General features: G+C 37.2%; 1 protein-coding gene across 2 annotated transcripts in view; it reads left to right on the forward strand.

Moving 5' to 3' along the window:
* Positions 1–253: 253 nt before the first annotated feature.
* Positions 254–13,269, forward strand: part of NCKAP1 (NCK associated protein 1) — a 105,555-nt gene continuing 92,539 nt past the window's right edge. For both annotated transcript variants that reach the window (XM_035007588.1, XM_035007587.1), the window contains exon 1: positions 254–634. In XM_035007588.1, the coding sequence (XP_034863479.1) occupies positions 527–634 (108 nt within the window). In that variant the 5' untranslated portion in view covers positions 254–526. The remainder of the gene's footprint in view (positions 635–13,269) is intronic.

A 13,269-nucleotide genomic window follows, 5' to 3' on the forward strand; every position in this document is an offset into this window, starting at 1 on the left:
TCCTGTCCCAAGCGGGCGGCCGCAGCGGCCAAGCGGAGCGGGGCGGGCGAGGCCCCCCCAGGCGCAGTTCCCCGTCCGGCCTCGCGGGGGCGCCGGCGCGGCCGATCAGGTGACCGAGTGCTCGTCCTGGGCTGCGGGAAGCTGCCTCGTTCTCAGCCGCCGGAGACGCCGCCGCCGCCGCCACACCTAGTGGAGGAGCCGGGGAAGGCGGCTCGGTGGGGGCTGGGGCGGAGAGCGCCGGGGGTGGGGACGGAAGGGCGGCGGGCGGAAGGCAGGAGGCTGCCGGGGCGCGGGCTGCTGCGGGGGAAGGGACCCTGAGGCGTCTGCCGCGGTTCGCTCTGTCAGCCGCGCGGGATTGGGGCGCAAGGGTCATGGACGTTCTCCCCTGAGACGGAGGTCGCGGGCTGGGGGCGGGGGGAGGAGGCCCGAGAGAGGCAGACGCGGAGGCCGCGGGCCGGTGACTGGGCGCGAGGCGGCCGGCGGCGGCGGCGGCACCACCATCACCACCACCACCACAGATACCACCATGTCGCGCTCCGTGCTGCAGCCCAGTCAGCAGAAGCTGGCGGAGAAGCTCACCATCCTCAACGACCGGGGCGTCGGCATGCTGACTCGCCTCTACAACATCAAAAAGGTGCGCACGGGCCGGCGAGGCCGCGGCGGAGGCGGCGGGCGGCGGGGGAGAACCGGCGGTGGGGGCAGCGGGCGGCGCCCACGGCAGAAATCACGGCACGGCCGCGGCAGGCCCGGCCCGGGGTCGCTGAGATGCGCCGCGGCCTAATGCGGAGTCCCGGCGCCTGCCCCGGTGGCTGGCGGGCCGGCCGGAGGCGGAGAGAAGCCATTTCCCCGCTCCCAGCGGTGGGATCCGGCCCGGCCCGGCCCGCACAGGGTGAGGGGCGCCGCTGCCGCCCCCTCCTCGGCGCCCCCGCCCCCGGAACGGGGTCAACGGGAAAGGGAGGGTAGAGGGTGGGCAAGATGGGGGCGGGGAGAGCAGAGGAAAACTTGCGTGTTCCGTAACTGAGGCTGAATGGTAGGAATCTGGCGGAGATGGTAGCAGTTTCGTCTGAATTTTTTGATGTGTGAATGTGGGAAGGGAATTGCTAATCAGGGTGAACCCCGCATCTTCTCCACTTGCCACTTTATTTTAGATTGCTAAATAGAAGTCGTTTGAGAGCATGCTGACAATTTGGAATTACTTCATTTTGAGGGTGGAGAGGAGGGGGAAGTGAGGGTGGAACTAATTTTCTTCTGAAATACTTCTGGGCTGTGAGTCACTAGAACAGGAATAACAACCTTCTATCCCATCCCTCTTTACTCCTCCTCATCTTCGTTTTTCCAACCTTGTCTAATAGGACCGAAACACCATTTCTTAAAGTTCGGTGTCGGTACAAAATTAAAACTGTAAATATATTGCTATTTTTGCTGGTTGATAACATATAAGGAAAATTTGTGTAGTTGTAGCTAATAGGCCCATTGAAAGTCTTTAAAAATGGCTTCAGCAGATTGAGAAATGGAAGGCTGAGTTGGAGTTAAAAAAAATAGATGTAAAGATAGAATAAATAATTTATCTTAAGAGAAAACAAACCAAATTTTTTTTTTTCCTTTTAAGGCAAGGTTAGTAAGTTTCAAAGAACTTGGTAAAGAGAAAAAGAGATTTTTGGGTACACTCTTTGAGTTTCCAAGGTGTATTTGATGTCATGTCTTCGTAATTATTTTGTTGGCTTTTTAATATGTCATGAATATTTCCTTCAGCATGACCATAGTAGAATTATAACGTGTGTAAATTAGGGCTGCTGACGAAATAATATTTTTTTTGAAGTCCGTATAATGAGGTTCAAGTATAAAACTGATTTACTCCAACAATTTGCTGTAGATATTGTAATCTTAAAGGAGAAGACTGTCCTGGCTTAATAGTGATAAGTTTTCTATAAGGATGGTTTATGTTCCTGTTGCTTACCTGGATGCAAGATTAGTTTGCCTCTAAACACAGTAAAATCTGGAGAGTAACTGCAATATGTCTATTCAGTTTGTTACATCTTACGTGGCCGGAGCTCAGTGTCATTACAAAGAAGCCCTCTGCATTTACCAAAGAGCCTTGGTTATAAATTTATGTAGTTGCAAAGAACTTAATTTTGATAGTATTACTTACAGGTTGTATTGACCTGAATTTTTTGTGAGATTATGCTTCTTCACAAACTTTGAAATTTGGTTCCTATATGAACTTTGTCCAAAAAAACGAGCAAGGCAAGCAGTACTAAAAATTACTAGACCTGTGGTATTGTGGTTAAAGGAAATGGTTATGATGGTTTTCAGAAGAGGAAGTGAGAGTAACATCAAAAGTGATTTGGGTATTTGGGCACAATGCCTTTTTAAGCATGCATTTAAACATTTTTATGGTATAAATACAACCAAACTTTACCTATTCCACCTTCATAAAGTGCTAAGATTAAACCAAATTTTAGGCATTTCAACTCTTATTATTTCAGTTCACTGCCTTAAAAGCAGATTTTTTTCACTTCCTGTTTTGAGAAACTTCAGGCTCTTGTATTACTGAGCTAGTGAAAAATGAGTTTAATGTGATTATTATATCCAAGTGTCAAATATTTTGAGTTATTGAAATGTTATATTTCAGCACTTAACACATATTTAGAGTTTGTTGAGAAATATTTTGTCTACCTTGCCTGATTGTGAGTTCCCTCTGGGCAGGGAGAGTGTTACTCATTTTTGAATTACTAGTACTCGGGGCCTTACCTGGCTCACGAAGTCTTCAGTTAAGTCTTGTTGAATGGATGAATACACAATTTATGTTATATGTATGTATTTAACATATGAGTGTGTGTATAATCTTGCTCTAGTTTTAATAATAGCTTTTGGTTTGCTCTCCTTGTGTAATTTTGCATACAAATGCATCAGATAGATTTTGAATCTTTTAGCCTATAGAGTTTTCTATAAGACTGACATATCTTCCTGGCTGGCTAGGGATTGAAACATTTGTTCAAAAATCTCGCCAAAAAAAGTGAGTAAGATTCGTTCACCATGTGTTTATAAGGTTCATGCAGTCTGCATTTTTATGACAGTATGAGCTACCTAATCTTTTCAATCCTAATGTCTTACAGTCCTCAAAAAAAAAAACTTCCACTACATAATACATGTCTACCAATCAATTATCACCTTTTTATTAATGCGTGTGTGCATCAGATTGTCAGATTCGATCGCTCTGTTTCAATTGGAAGTCTGCATGGAAATATTTTAGTGAGCATACACAATGAAAATAAGTGACTTGAGTAAATGACTTCATAAATTACTGTAATCAAAAATAATATGCTTTAATGCTTATTATAGGAATGTAACATGATTATTGAAAATGTTTTGCTTTTTAAAAAAAATTGCATCAGTTGAAAAATTTTTGACATCTTAATATGTACAGCTTATGGAAATTTTAAGGAATTTGTAGACTAATCAGGGATGTGAGAACACATGAAGAAGGAGGGTTTTAGGGAAAAGACATGAAGGTGGTAGGTAGTTTTACATTTAAATTTATTTGTTTCTTGAATCCTTAGAAATTCTGTTTTTTATTGAAAATATGTCTTTTTCCAGACCTGATAATACTACTCACTTATATGTTGATTTTTAACATTTTCCAAGCTCCTTTTTTATCTGTTACCGTGGCATGGCAGGCAGTGTGGTTGTGGAAGTGGAGTATGGGGCCAGAATTTAGGAGAACTGCATTACAGTCTTCAGTCTGTCACTAAGAGTTTTGTAACATTGGGAGGTATCTTGACTTCCATGAACTTCATTTTTTCCTCATCTATAAAACGGGAAAATTAACTGTAAAACAAATGCTAAAGTCCATTCTAGCTCTGATTATCTTATCTTTACAAGTAGAAGTCATAGCCCATTTTATTTTATTTTATTTTATTTTTTATTTTTAAAGATTTTATTTATTTATTTGAGAGAGAGAGAATGAGAGAGCACATGAGAGGGGGGAGGGTCAGAGGGAGAAGCAGACTCCTTGCCGAGCAGGGAGCCTGATGCGGGACTCAATCCAGGGACTCCAGGATCATGACCTGAGCCGAAGGCAGTCGCTTAACCAACTGAGCCACCCAGGCGCCCGTCATAGCCCATTTTATTTATTTATTTATTTTTTTAAAAGATTTTTTATTTCTTTATTTGACAGAGAGAGAGACACAGAAAGGGAACACAAGCAGGGGGAATGGGAGAGGGAGAAGCAGGCTTCCCGCGGAGCAGGGAGCCCGATGCGGGGCTCGATCCCAGGACCCTGGGATCATGACCTGAGCCAAAGGCAGACGCTTAACAACTGAGCCACCCAGGCGCCCCGTCATAGCCCATTTTAAACAGTAACTGAACTCAGTTTAGTTTTCTATAATTCAGAGATGGTAATCCCTTCTCTGCCTACATCACAGGATTGTTTATGAAGATAAAAGATAATGATAATGTGAAAATAGTTTAAAACCTCTGTGAATATTTAGGAGTCTCAGCAACTTTTTTGGGGCAACATTTGTTTTTTCGAAATTTTACTGCTATTAGCAAACACATTCGCAAATACCAAAACATTTTTGCTGAGTTTAGAAAATATATCTATTTTGTTGTTTCTTTTCTTTTCCTACCTGCCACCAACATGAATATGATAATTCTGTACCAAAAAGGTCTCTCATTTAATACTTGAATAATTTTTCTTGTTACATTATTGCCTTAATTCTAAAGGACAGAAAGGAAGAGAAGACCCACCCAGCCATTGTAAACTCTTTTTGAATGGCATGTTTGCAGGTTTCAATGCACTTTGTTTTAAAAAAAAATTTTCTTATTAAAGGCTATTTTTCTTTTTTTTTTTCAGTCTTTTCCCCATGATTTTGGATATATTTATTTTATGAGGAAAAAATGAGTAGAATAGCAGTGTAAAAAATTGAAAGTCCTTAGCTGGTATCTGCTATTTAAAGGAGGAAAAAAAGGGTGCATGGGAAGTGTGTAAGTGCAAGGTAAAGGGAGGGGACTAGCTTTAGTTTTCTCTTTCAGTGTTATGTTTCTCTTCATTTAGGGCATTATTTTCTCTGTTCCTCAATCAGGAGCAGAAACATGCTCCAAAGATTGGTTTGTAGCAAATTGTAGACTAATAAGTATTATTAGTATGTTTCCCTTCAGTGGGGTTTCATTATTAAGAGCCTTAAACATGGTAAGAAGGAAACATCTCTCCATAAATCTGAATTAAATAATATATATTATTTATTTAAACAGATCCTATCATGTCCATTTGTAACTTTATTTTTCAGGAAAGCTGCTTGTAAAAATGAGTATTTGACAATATTTTTTCATGTTATGTTGGATGGTAGGCTGAGGAGATAAAGATCACTGAAAAATACTTAGGAAAAATTACTTTTATTTTTTCAAGTGGCAATGATAGATTATCCTTTGTGGACTAGTTAAATAACTTAAATATTAAGCATTTTTAATGATTACAAAAGGAATACATGTTTACTATCAGAAACTCAAACATAAGAGAATTGTGTCACTTTAGAAATTCTTTGTCTGCCCTTCTCCCACTTTTAAAAATAAGCCTTATGTACTTATACCCTTTTCTGTACAAATGCTAACATATGTGCATGCATATTTTATTATATTTTGATTAAATTGGACTCTTCACAAAAATAAAATTGAAGCAGCATGGTGCAGTTTACATATAAATGAAATTAGGGTCCTTAATCTATTGCTTGTATACTTACATTGTAAGAAAATTTTAAAGGAATGAACATACTTAGTTAGCTATATCCAATATGTAAAAAATCAGGAAGCCCAGATGAAAAAGTATGTCAGGGTCAAAAGTTTTTGTCCTTAGTGGTTAGGATGATTGAAAATCTAATCCATATTCTTGTTTGATAATTTCCTAGGAATTGTTTGCATTAAGTTAAATTCCAGCAGTAATTTTGGGTCGGCTCCAGTAGTTGTACACTTTATATGTTAGTAGAACTAAAAAGTTTCATCTCTTTATTGTCCAGTAAAAATAATGTGTAATGAAATTAATGCTAGCTGCCATTTTATTGAGACTTTATGCTGTTTGAATTTTTTTCTTTAATTTGTCCTTAGGTCTATGATGTACTTATTTATAGATAAAGCAGTTGAATTTGGAGAGATTAAATAATTTACCCAATTCCCTCCCCCCTCTTTTTTTTAGTTTATTTATTTATGTCTTAGTAATCTCTACAACCAGTGTGGGTCTCTAACTCATGATCCTCAGATCAAGAGTTGCATGTTCCTGTGACTGAGCCAGCCAGTGCCCCTGCCCAATTCTTTTTTTTTTTTTTAAAGATTTTATTTATTTATTTGACAGAGACACAGCGAGAGAGGGAACACAAGCAGGGGGAGTGAGAGAGGGAGAAGCAGGCTTCCTGCTGAGCAGGGAGCCCGATGCGGGACTCGATCCCAGTACCCTGGGATCATGACCTGAGCCAAAGGCAGACGCTTAACGACTGAGCCACCCAGGCACCCCAGCCCCTGTCCAATTCTTATTCTAGAAAATAATAACAATTTAGATTGGCACTTTTTTTTATTGACCACTAAGTATGGTTTCTAAGTTAATTATTTTTGTCATTAGATTTATAGTCATTATTGACATTTTTGTGGTAGATATAATTAGATTTTGAACACACAGTAACCTTAAAGAAATATGCAGTTATATTACAGAAATAATTTCTTTTTACTGTAGATTACTTTTGTACGAACTTTCTATGGATTTGCATGAAAAGATAATTGAGATCATACTATCAGTGTACCAGAATGATTAATTTTTTTTTTTTAAAGATTTTATTTATTTATTTGACAGAGAGAGACACAGCGAGAGAGGGAACACAAGCAGGGGGGGTGGGAGAGGGAGAAGCAGGCTTCACGCGGAGCAGGGAGCCCGATGCAGGGCTCGATCCCAGGACCCTGGGATCATGACCTGAGCTGAAGGCAGACGCTTAACGACTGAGCCACCCAGGCGCCCCCAGAATGATTAATTTTTTTAAAAAAGATTTATTTATTTATTTGAGAAAGAGTGCACGGGGCAGAGGGAGAAGGGGAGAGAGTCTGAAGCAGACTCCATGCTCAGTATGGAGCCCCATGTGGGGCTTGATCTCATGACCTGAGCTGAAACCAAGAGTTGGCCGCTTAACTGACTGCACCACCCAGATACCCCGCCCCCGAGTGATTATTAATGGAGACCTCTGTTTAGCTTTGTAATGTATTAAAATGAGACATAGTTTAGAATTAGGAATTTTAAAATTCAGTTCAAGTTTTTTTGGAGAAATACATTTTGTATTTGCTTTTCATGTTCTGTGCATTTTTTCTTTGTGATTATTTCTAAAATATAGTCCTTGCCATTAAAATGTAGAAATTGAAAGGACTAACCATATAAACAATACTAAAGAAATAGGAAATTTTGTTTGAATTGGGGGAAGAGTATTTATAAAGCAGAAAGGAAAAGTGTAAAAAGAAACAATGAAGTAGCATTTGTCTTCCCTAATTTTAAGAACACATGCAATCGTTTCCCCACTTGAAGGTATATTTTGTTCCAAATTAAATTTGGGTTTTTAAATTTTTTTTTATTTTTAGAGAGAGTGAGTGTGCAGGATTTGGGAGGGGGGTACAGAGGGAGAGAGAATTTTAAACAGGCCCCCCACCCAGTGTGGAGCCCCATGCAGATTTATTTATTTATTTGAGAGAGAGAAAGAGAGAGAGTTCAGGGAGGGGCAAAGGGAGAGAGAGAGAATCTTAAGCAGACTCCCTGCTGAGTGAGGAGCCCAATCTAGGGCTCTATCCTAGGACCCTTAGATCATGACCTGAGCTGAAATCAAGAGTGGGATGCTTAACTGACTGAGCCACCCAGGCGCTCCTAAATTTGGAATTTCTTTTTTTTTTTTTTTTAAGTTAGGAAGTTGAGTGAGTTTTTTTTTTTTTTTAAGATTTCATTTATTTATTTGACAGAGAGAGAGATAGCGAGAGCAGGAACACAAGCAGGGGGAATGGGAGAGGGAGAAGCAGGCTTCCCGCTGAGCAGGGAGCCCGATGTGGGACTCGATCCCAGGACCCTGGGATCAGGACCTGAGCCGAAGGCAGACACTTAACAACTGAGCCACCCAGGCGCCCTAAATTTGAAATTTCTAATGTACTTTTTCATTTTAAACCTTACATAAAGTTAAATAGTAACATTTTCACATTGAAAATTTTGCAACATGAAATATAAGAAATGCAATTTAAGAAAGTCCACCAGTAAGTTTGTTTCTTTCTGTCTTGGGGAGAAATTAGTAATTAGTAAATTAGTAGTACTCTTTTCTATTCTCAAAATGTGGTTTTTTTGTGGACTGTTTTTACTGTTGGCTTTATCAGTAAATGTAGGAAAATCTTCTTTGATCCTTTTAGGAATTTTTAGTACTGTAATTAGACTTTGATAGATTTTTTTACTTAATCTGACAGTGATGAGACAATCTCCTGGTTAATCATTTCTTTGAGTAATATTATGCTGCAGTGTTTTACTTAAATAAGTTAACAAACTTCATAAGCTCTTAAATTGCTAATTTGTAAATAGGGTGGTACATGTGCCAATTTAAAAGGAATCTCTTGTTTTAAGTAAAAGCCTGTTTTGGAAAATACTTTCTTATTGCATAGTTGATTATTTTAGATACTTGACAGTAATAAAACTACATTTTAAAAAATATTTTATAAATCATATGAACTATTAGTTAGTCCCAAATTTTGAGGGTTTCTTTTTCATTAATTCATTTACTCTTCATTTATTGAATGTCTTCACAGACACTGGGGAGACAGATTAATTAAGATGCAGTCTCCAATGCCAAGAAATTCACATTTTAGTAGGTTGAGAGATTTACAGTTATTTACCTAAAATGTATTGCATAAGTGTGCTTATGGGAGTCTTGAGAAGGGCATTGACGATTCCATTCTGGGGAAGAAGAGATAGTGACTTTTGTGCTTGCTTTTGAAGTATGAGTAGAAGCTTCTGGTAGGCAGTGACAAGGTGTACTTAAATAAGTGACAAGGTCCTTATTTAAGATTCCAGAATTTTGTTCAGCAGAATGTATAAAGATATAAAATATATAAGGTTATAAAAATCCTAGTAATGTCTAATGTGCTCATGGCTGGCATACAGCCTCTAAACTTCTCTATCGTTTTCCATAGTTGTAATATATTCTGTAGCTTGAGAGAGCTAGATTCTAGATAAAGCTCTGATACTATCTTTTAAACTTTGGACAAGTTATTTAAATGTTCTGGGTTATAGTTTCTTTATTTATAAATTGAGGAGACCAGTGGTTCTTAGCCAGGGATACACAATATAATCATTTTAAAAGGTTTTTAAAAATACATCTGTATCTTGACCCAAATCTACTGAGTAAGAAAAAGCCCTGAAGTGATTCTGATGTTAATAACCACTGAAATAAGTAAAATGTAAGTTTTTAATACCTCTGATTTCTTTCTCAGGCAGTTATTCACAGTTGTGATATAATTTTGTTTTCTGGGGTAAAACTAAATTCCTGGATCTCCAGAATACTTACTTGTTCTTAGCTTCTGTTATGCTCTAAGCTGTATATTTTGTTTTCTAAGCCATGTTAATCGTTTTGATTCTAATTCTTGAAATCTTAAATAGACGTTCCAGTTTTCCCGTGTCTGTAGAATACTCTTTAATTAACCTTAGAACGTTGAGTGAGTTAATTCATCTAAAGTGCTAGTGCAGTGCCTGGCACAGGAGTAAGAAATGAATAAGTTTAGGCTATTGTTATTAAATCTCTGGGGCTTGAAACAAAGTGGACATTTAATAAGTTCATTTTTTCTCCCCTGTTAAATCCAGCTCTGGACCACCTTTGGGAAACATTTCCTAACTTTTCCTTTTTTACTCTCTGACATTATGGTTTGATATCTATTTACTGCTAGTACAAAATAAGTATTTGTATTTCAGGAGTCTATTCTTCATTGGCCTTTAAAGAGCAGCTTTTATTTATTTATTTATTTATTTATTTATTTATTTATTTATTTATTTATTTATTTAGATTTTATTTATTTATTTGAGAGAGAGAGAATGAGAGACAGAGAGCACAAGAGGGAAGAGGGCAGAGGGAGAAGCAGACCCCCTGCTGAGCAGGGAGCCTGATGTGGGACTCGATCCCGGGACTCCAGGATCATGACCTGAGCCGAAGGCAGTCGCTCAACCAACTGAGCCACCCAGGCGCCCCTATTTTATTTATTGATTTTTCAATTTTTTAAGTAAAGTGGAGCCCTATATGGGGCTCGAACTCAAGACCAATACCTGAGATCAATACCTGAGCTTAGATCAAGAGTCACATGCTTAACTGCCTGAGCCACCCAGGCACCCCAAGAACAGCTTCTCTAAAACAGTAAAAATGTGGCTACGTATAATACTTGAAAAAAAACCTATAGAACACCTTTGTTTTATAAATTGAGATGTTTCTCTATATTGCAAGCTGAAAAATGTTTAAGAGCAATAGTGACATACACCTCTTGTGAATTGAATAGTAATTAGTAACTCATTTGAATCACTAAAATTTTTAAAAATGAATTTTGAAATATATAGTGCATTGAAATATTTCTTAAGTTTGTGATTTTCCCAGAATTTGTGCTTAGAAAGCAGTAACCATAATATATATATTTTTAAGTTGGCTATTACTGGCTCTAAGTAACAGGTAGTTATTGATAAATTTGCATGAATTTTAAAGCATTTCCAATAATTCCAGTATACTTTCCTATGAAGCCTCTTAATCTAAATTTTAGCAGTGAATTGCTTTTTTTTTTCACCTACCCAAGCTCAAGGGGAAGTTCAAATCAGATTGGTTGGCCAAAATATAGGTGATACACATGAGAAAACAAAATAATTGGAAACAAAACCACTAATTTGAGAATTTAAGTCTTGTTTTGCTCTTGATAGATTTTCCAATATTTATTGAAAATTTTCTATGTACCTTTCATTTTTAAAATTAGAAAATAAAAGAATGATAAGTAAGTTGTTTTCTCTAGTCCATGATTTTAGGTGATGTCTGTCCTTATTCTAGGCATTAATGTCAGTTAATTTCCTTGAAGACTGAAGGAAGAATCTTGGCCCTGGTATGCTTTTAATTTTGCAAAACCTGCTTTAAAAACTATGGTCTTTCTTGTTTATTGAGTAAAAATTAAATTCCTGTTTCTAGCATAAATTGGTCACATTGTGCGATTTTCTCTTCTTCCCTGACATATTCAGATAGGGCTAGTTTCTTTCTTGTACTCTCAGAAATAGCATTCTCACTCTGAACTCTGGAATTTTGTTCATGTTTTTTCAATTACGTTATTGTATTTAAAAAATTGGTTTGTCCTGTAGTATTTTGGCAAAGGAATGTGATTTATTGCTGAGTTAGACTAGGACTTAAAAAATAAAACTGATGAAACTAAGCAGATTTTTCCTTTGGTAGTAATTACTCCAATGCAAGTTTTGAGCAGTTGAGGTATTGAAAGAATGGAGCATGTTTTTTTACTGTTTTTATGAGCATATATATTTAGATAAGCATTTTTAGTGCTTTGAAATCTTTAGGTACTCACAGCTGAACCTTGAGCAAGTCACTTAATTTTTCTGACGCTCCTTTCCTCTCTGTTGAGAGATGTTTAGGCAGTTTCAAAAGCATAGATGTTTTACACATAACAGGTGCCCAGTAAATGTTCTTTTTACTCCTCACTCTTGGGTCTTTGTTTTCTTTTTTCTTGATTGTTGCTTAATCTCTTATGAATAGATTGAGGACTATTTCTGTTATTTGATTTTTGTAACATCATAGTAAGTTTTTGAAAAAATACATAGCATTAACCATATAAAGTTAATCTGTAGTATGTAATCTTATGTTGTGACAGCCTGAGGAAAGGACTTGAGAACGGGTTTTGGTGGTAGATTGGCAGAAAAATTTGTTTTAAAGTTATACTTTGAAATCACATAAAGTCTGGTCTTGAGGTTTCTAGTCAAAGATGTTTATTTTGTGGCCTGGATAAAATACGTGATCTTCTAAAACATCTCTGTTCTTTATTTTTGGTAATAATATTATACTTATGTTTTGTGAAAAAAAAATGAACTTGGAGATGTTGATTGATAATTAATACTGAGTTAGAATTGGTTAAATGGAAAATTTTACTTTGATAATTGGGAACTCACTATAGATATCCATGTGTTTTGAGAAATTTATTTAAAAAAATAGAAGGTTATTATTTAGAACTTATTTATTAGGTATTTACATACAGTCATTGGAATAAGCACTTTATGTGCATTTTGTCTTTTAAAAATCTGAATAACCTACCCTGCGAATAGGTAGTATTTTAGTACCCTTAATTTTATAAATTAGAGAACTGAGGTTCAGAGATTAAACAATTTGCCAGGAAGTCAAGTGGGCTGTGCTCCTTGACTCAGGGACAGATTTAATTATTATATTTAAGTATTCCCTTTAACATTAGTGCAGTTTGATCTTCCACATTAAATAGTCATAACTTTGTTGAATTTAAAGATAAGTAGAATATTCATAGAAAATAAAGTTGCAATCGTGAGAACTGGAAATTTAAGTACATAAATATTAAATTTCCTTTAGATCTGGAATTTTAAATTACAGTATTTTATGCATTATGAAAGCATGCTGAGTCAAGATAATATAAAATACACGATTTTGGGATTGTGGGGTTTTTGTTGTTTTTTTAAGTTCTTTGGTTCAGAAATGGTTTCCTTTTTGTCTAGTGAAATAGCTCTTTTAGCCAATTATGCAAAAAAAATTTTTTTTTTGGTAGGACTGTAAGGTTCAGTTATTTAGATGCAATTTTGCCCTGTACTCACCTTTCCTTCTTCTCTTTTTCTTTTTTGGTGTGGAGGAGATAGAAGTATTCAAAAGTTTTATTTGATTTAGGCCTTTTGGTAAACCTTTCTGATAAAATTTGTTAATTAAGTATAGTAGTATATGTTGTTTTCTTAAATGTGGCACTTCAAAGGGTGATACTTTTGAGAGTGAAAGATTAATTTTATGTAATAGTGTAGTTACACTAGGATGAGGTAGAGTTTCAGGTGTACCAACTGCAGACAATGTTTTTGAAATATAGGTTGTTGTTTTATGATTTCTTTGTCCTCTGTGTCCTGAAAATGCTTTGAGTGAGGGGGGAGAAGAATATTAATTTTTATAAACTGAGACATGTGGTTAGTTGGAATTTTGCTATACTGCATTGGTATAGGAGGAAACCCTTTTTTTTTTTTTTTTT

The sequence above is a fragment of the Mirounga leonina genome, unplaced genomic scaffold, assembly GCF_011800145.1.
Source record: "Mirounga leonina isolate KUSES-001 unplaced genomic scaffold, KU_Mleo_1.0 Mir_151, whole genome shotgun sequence".
Taxonomy (NCBI): Eukaryota; Metazoa; Chordata; class Mammalia; order Carnivora; family Phocidae; genus Mirounga; species Mirounga leonina.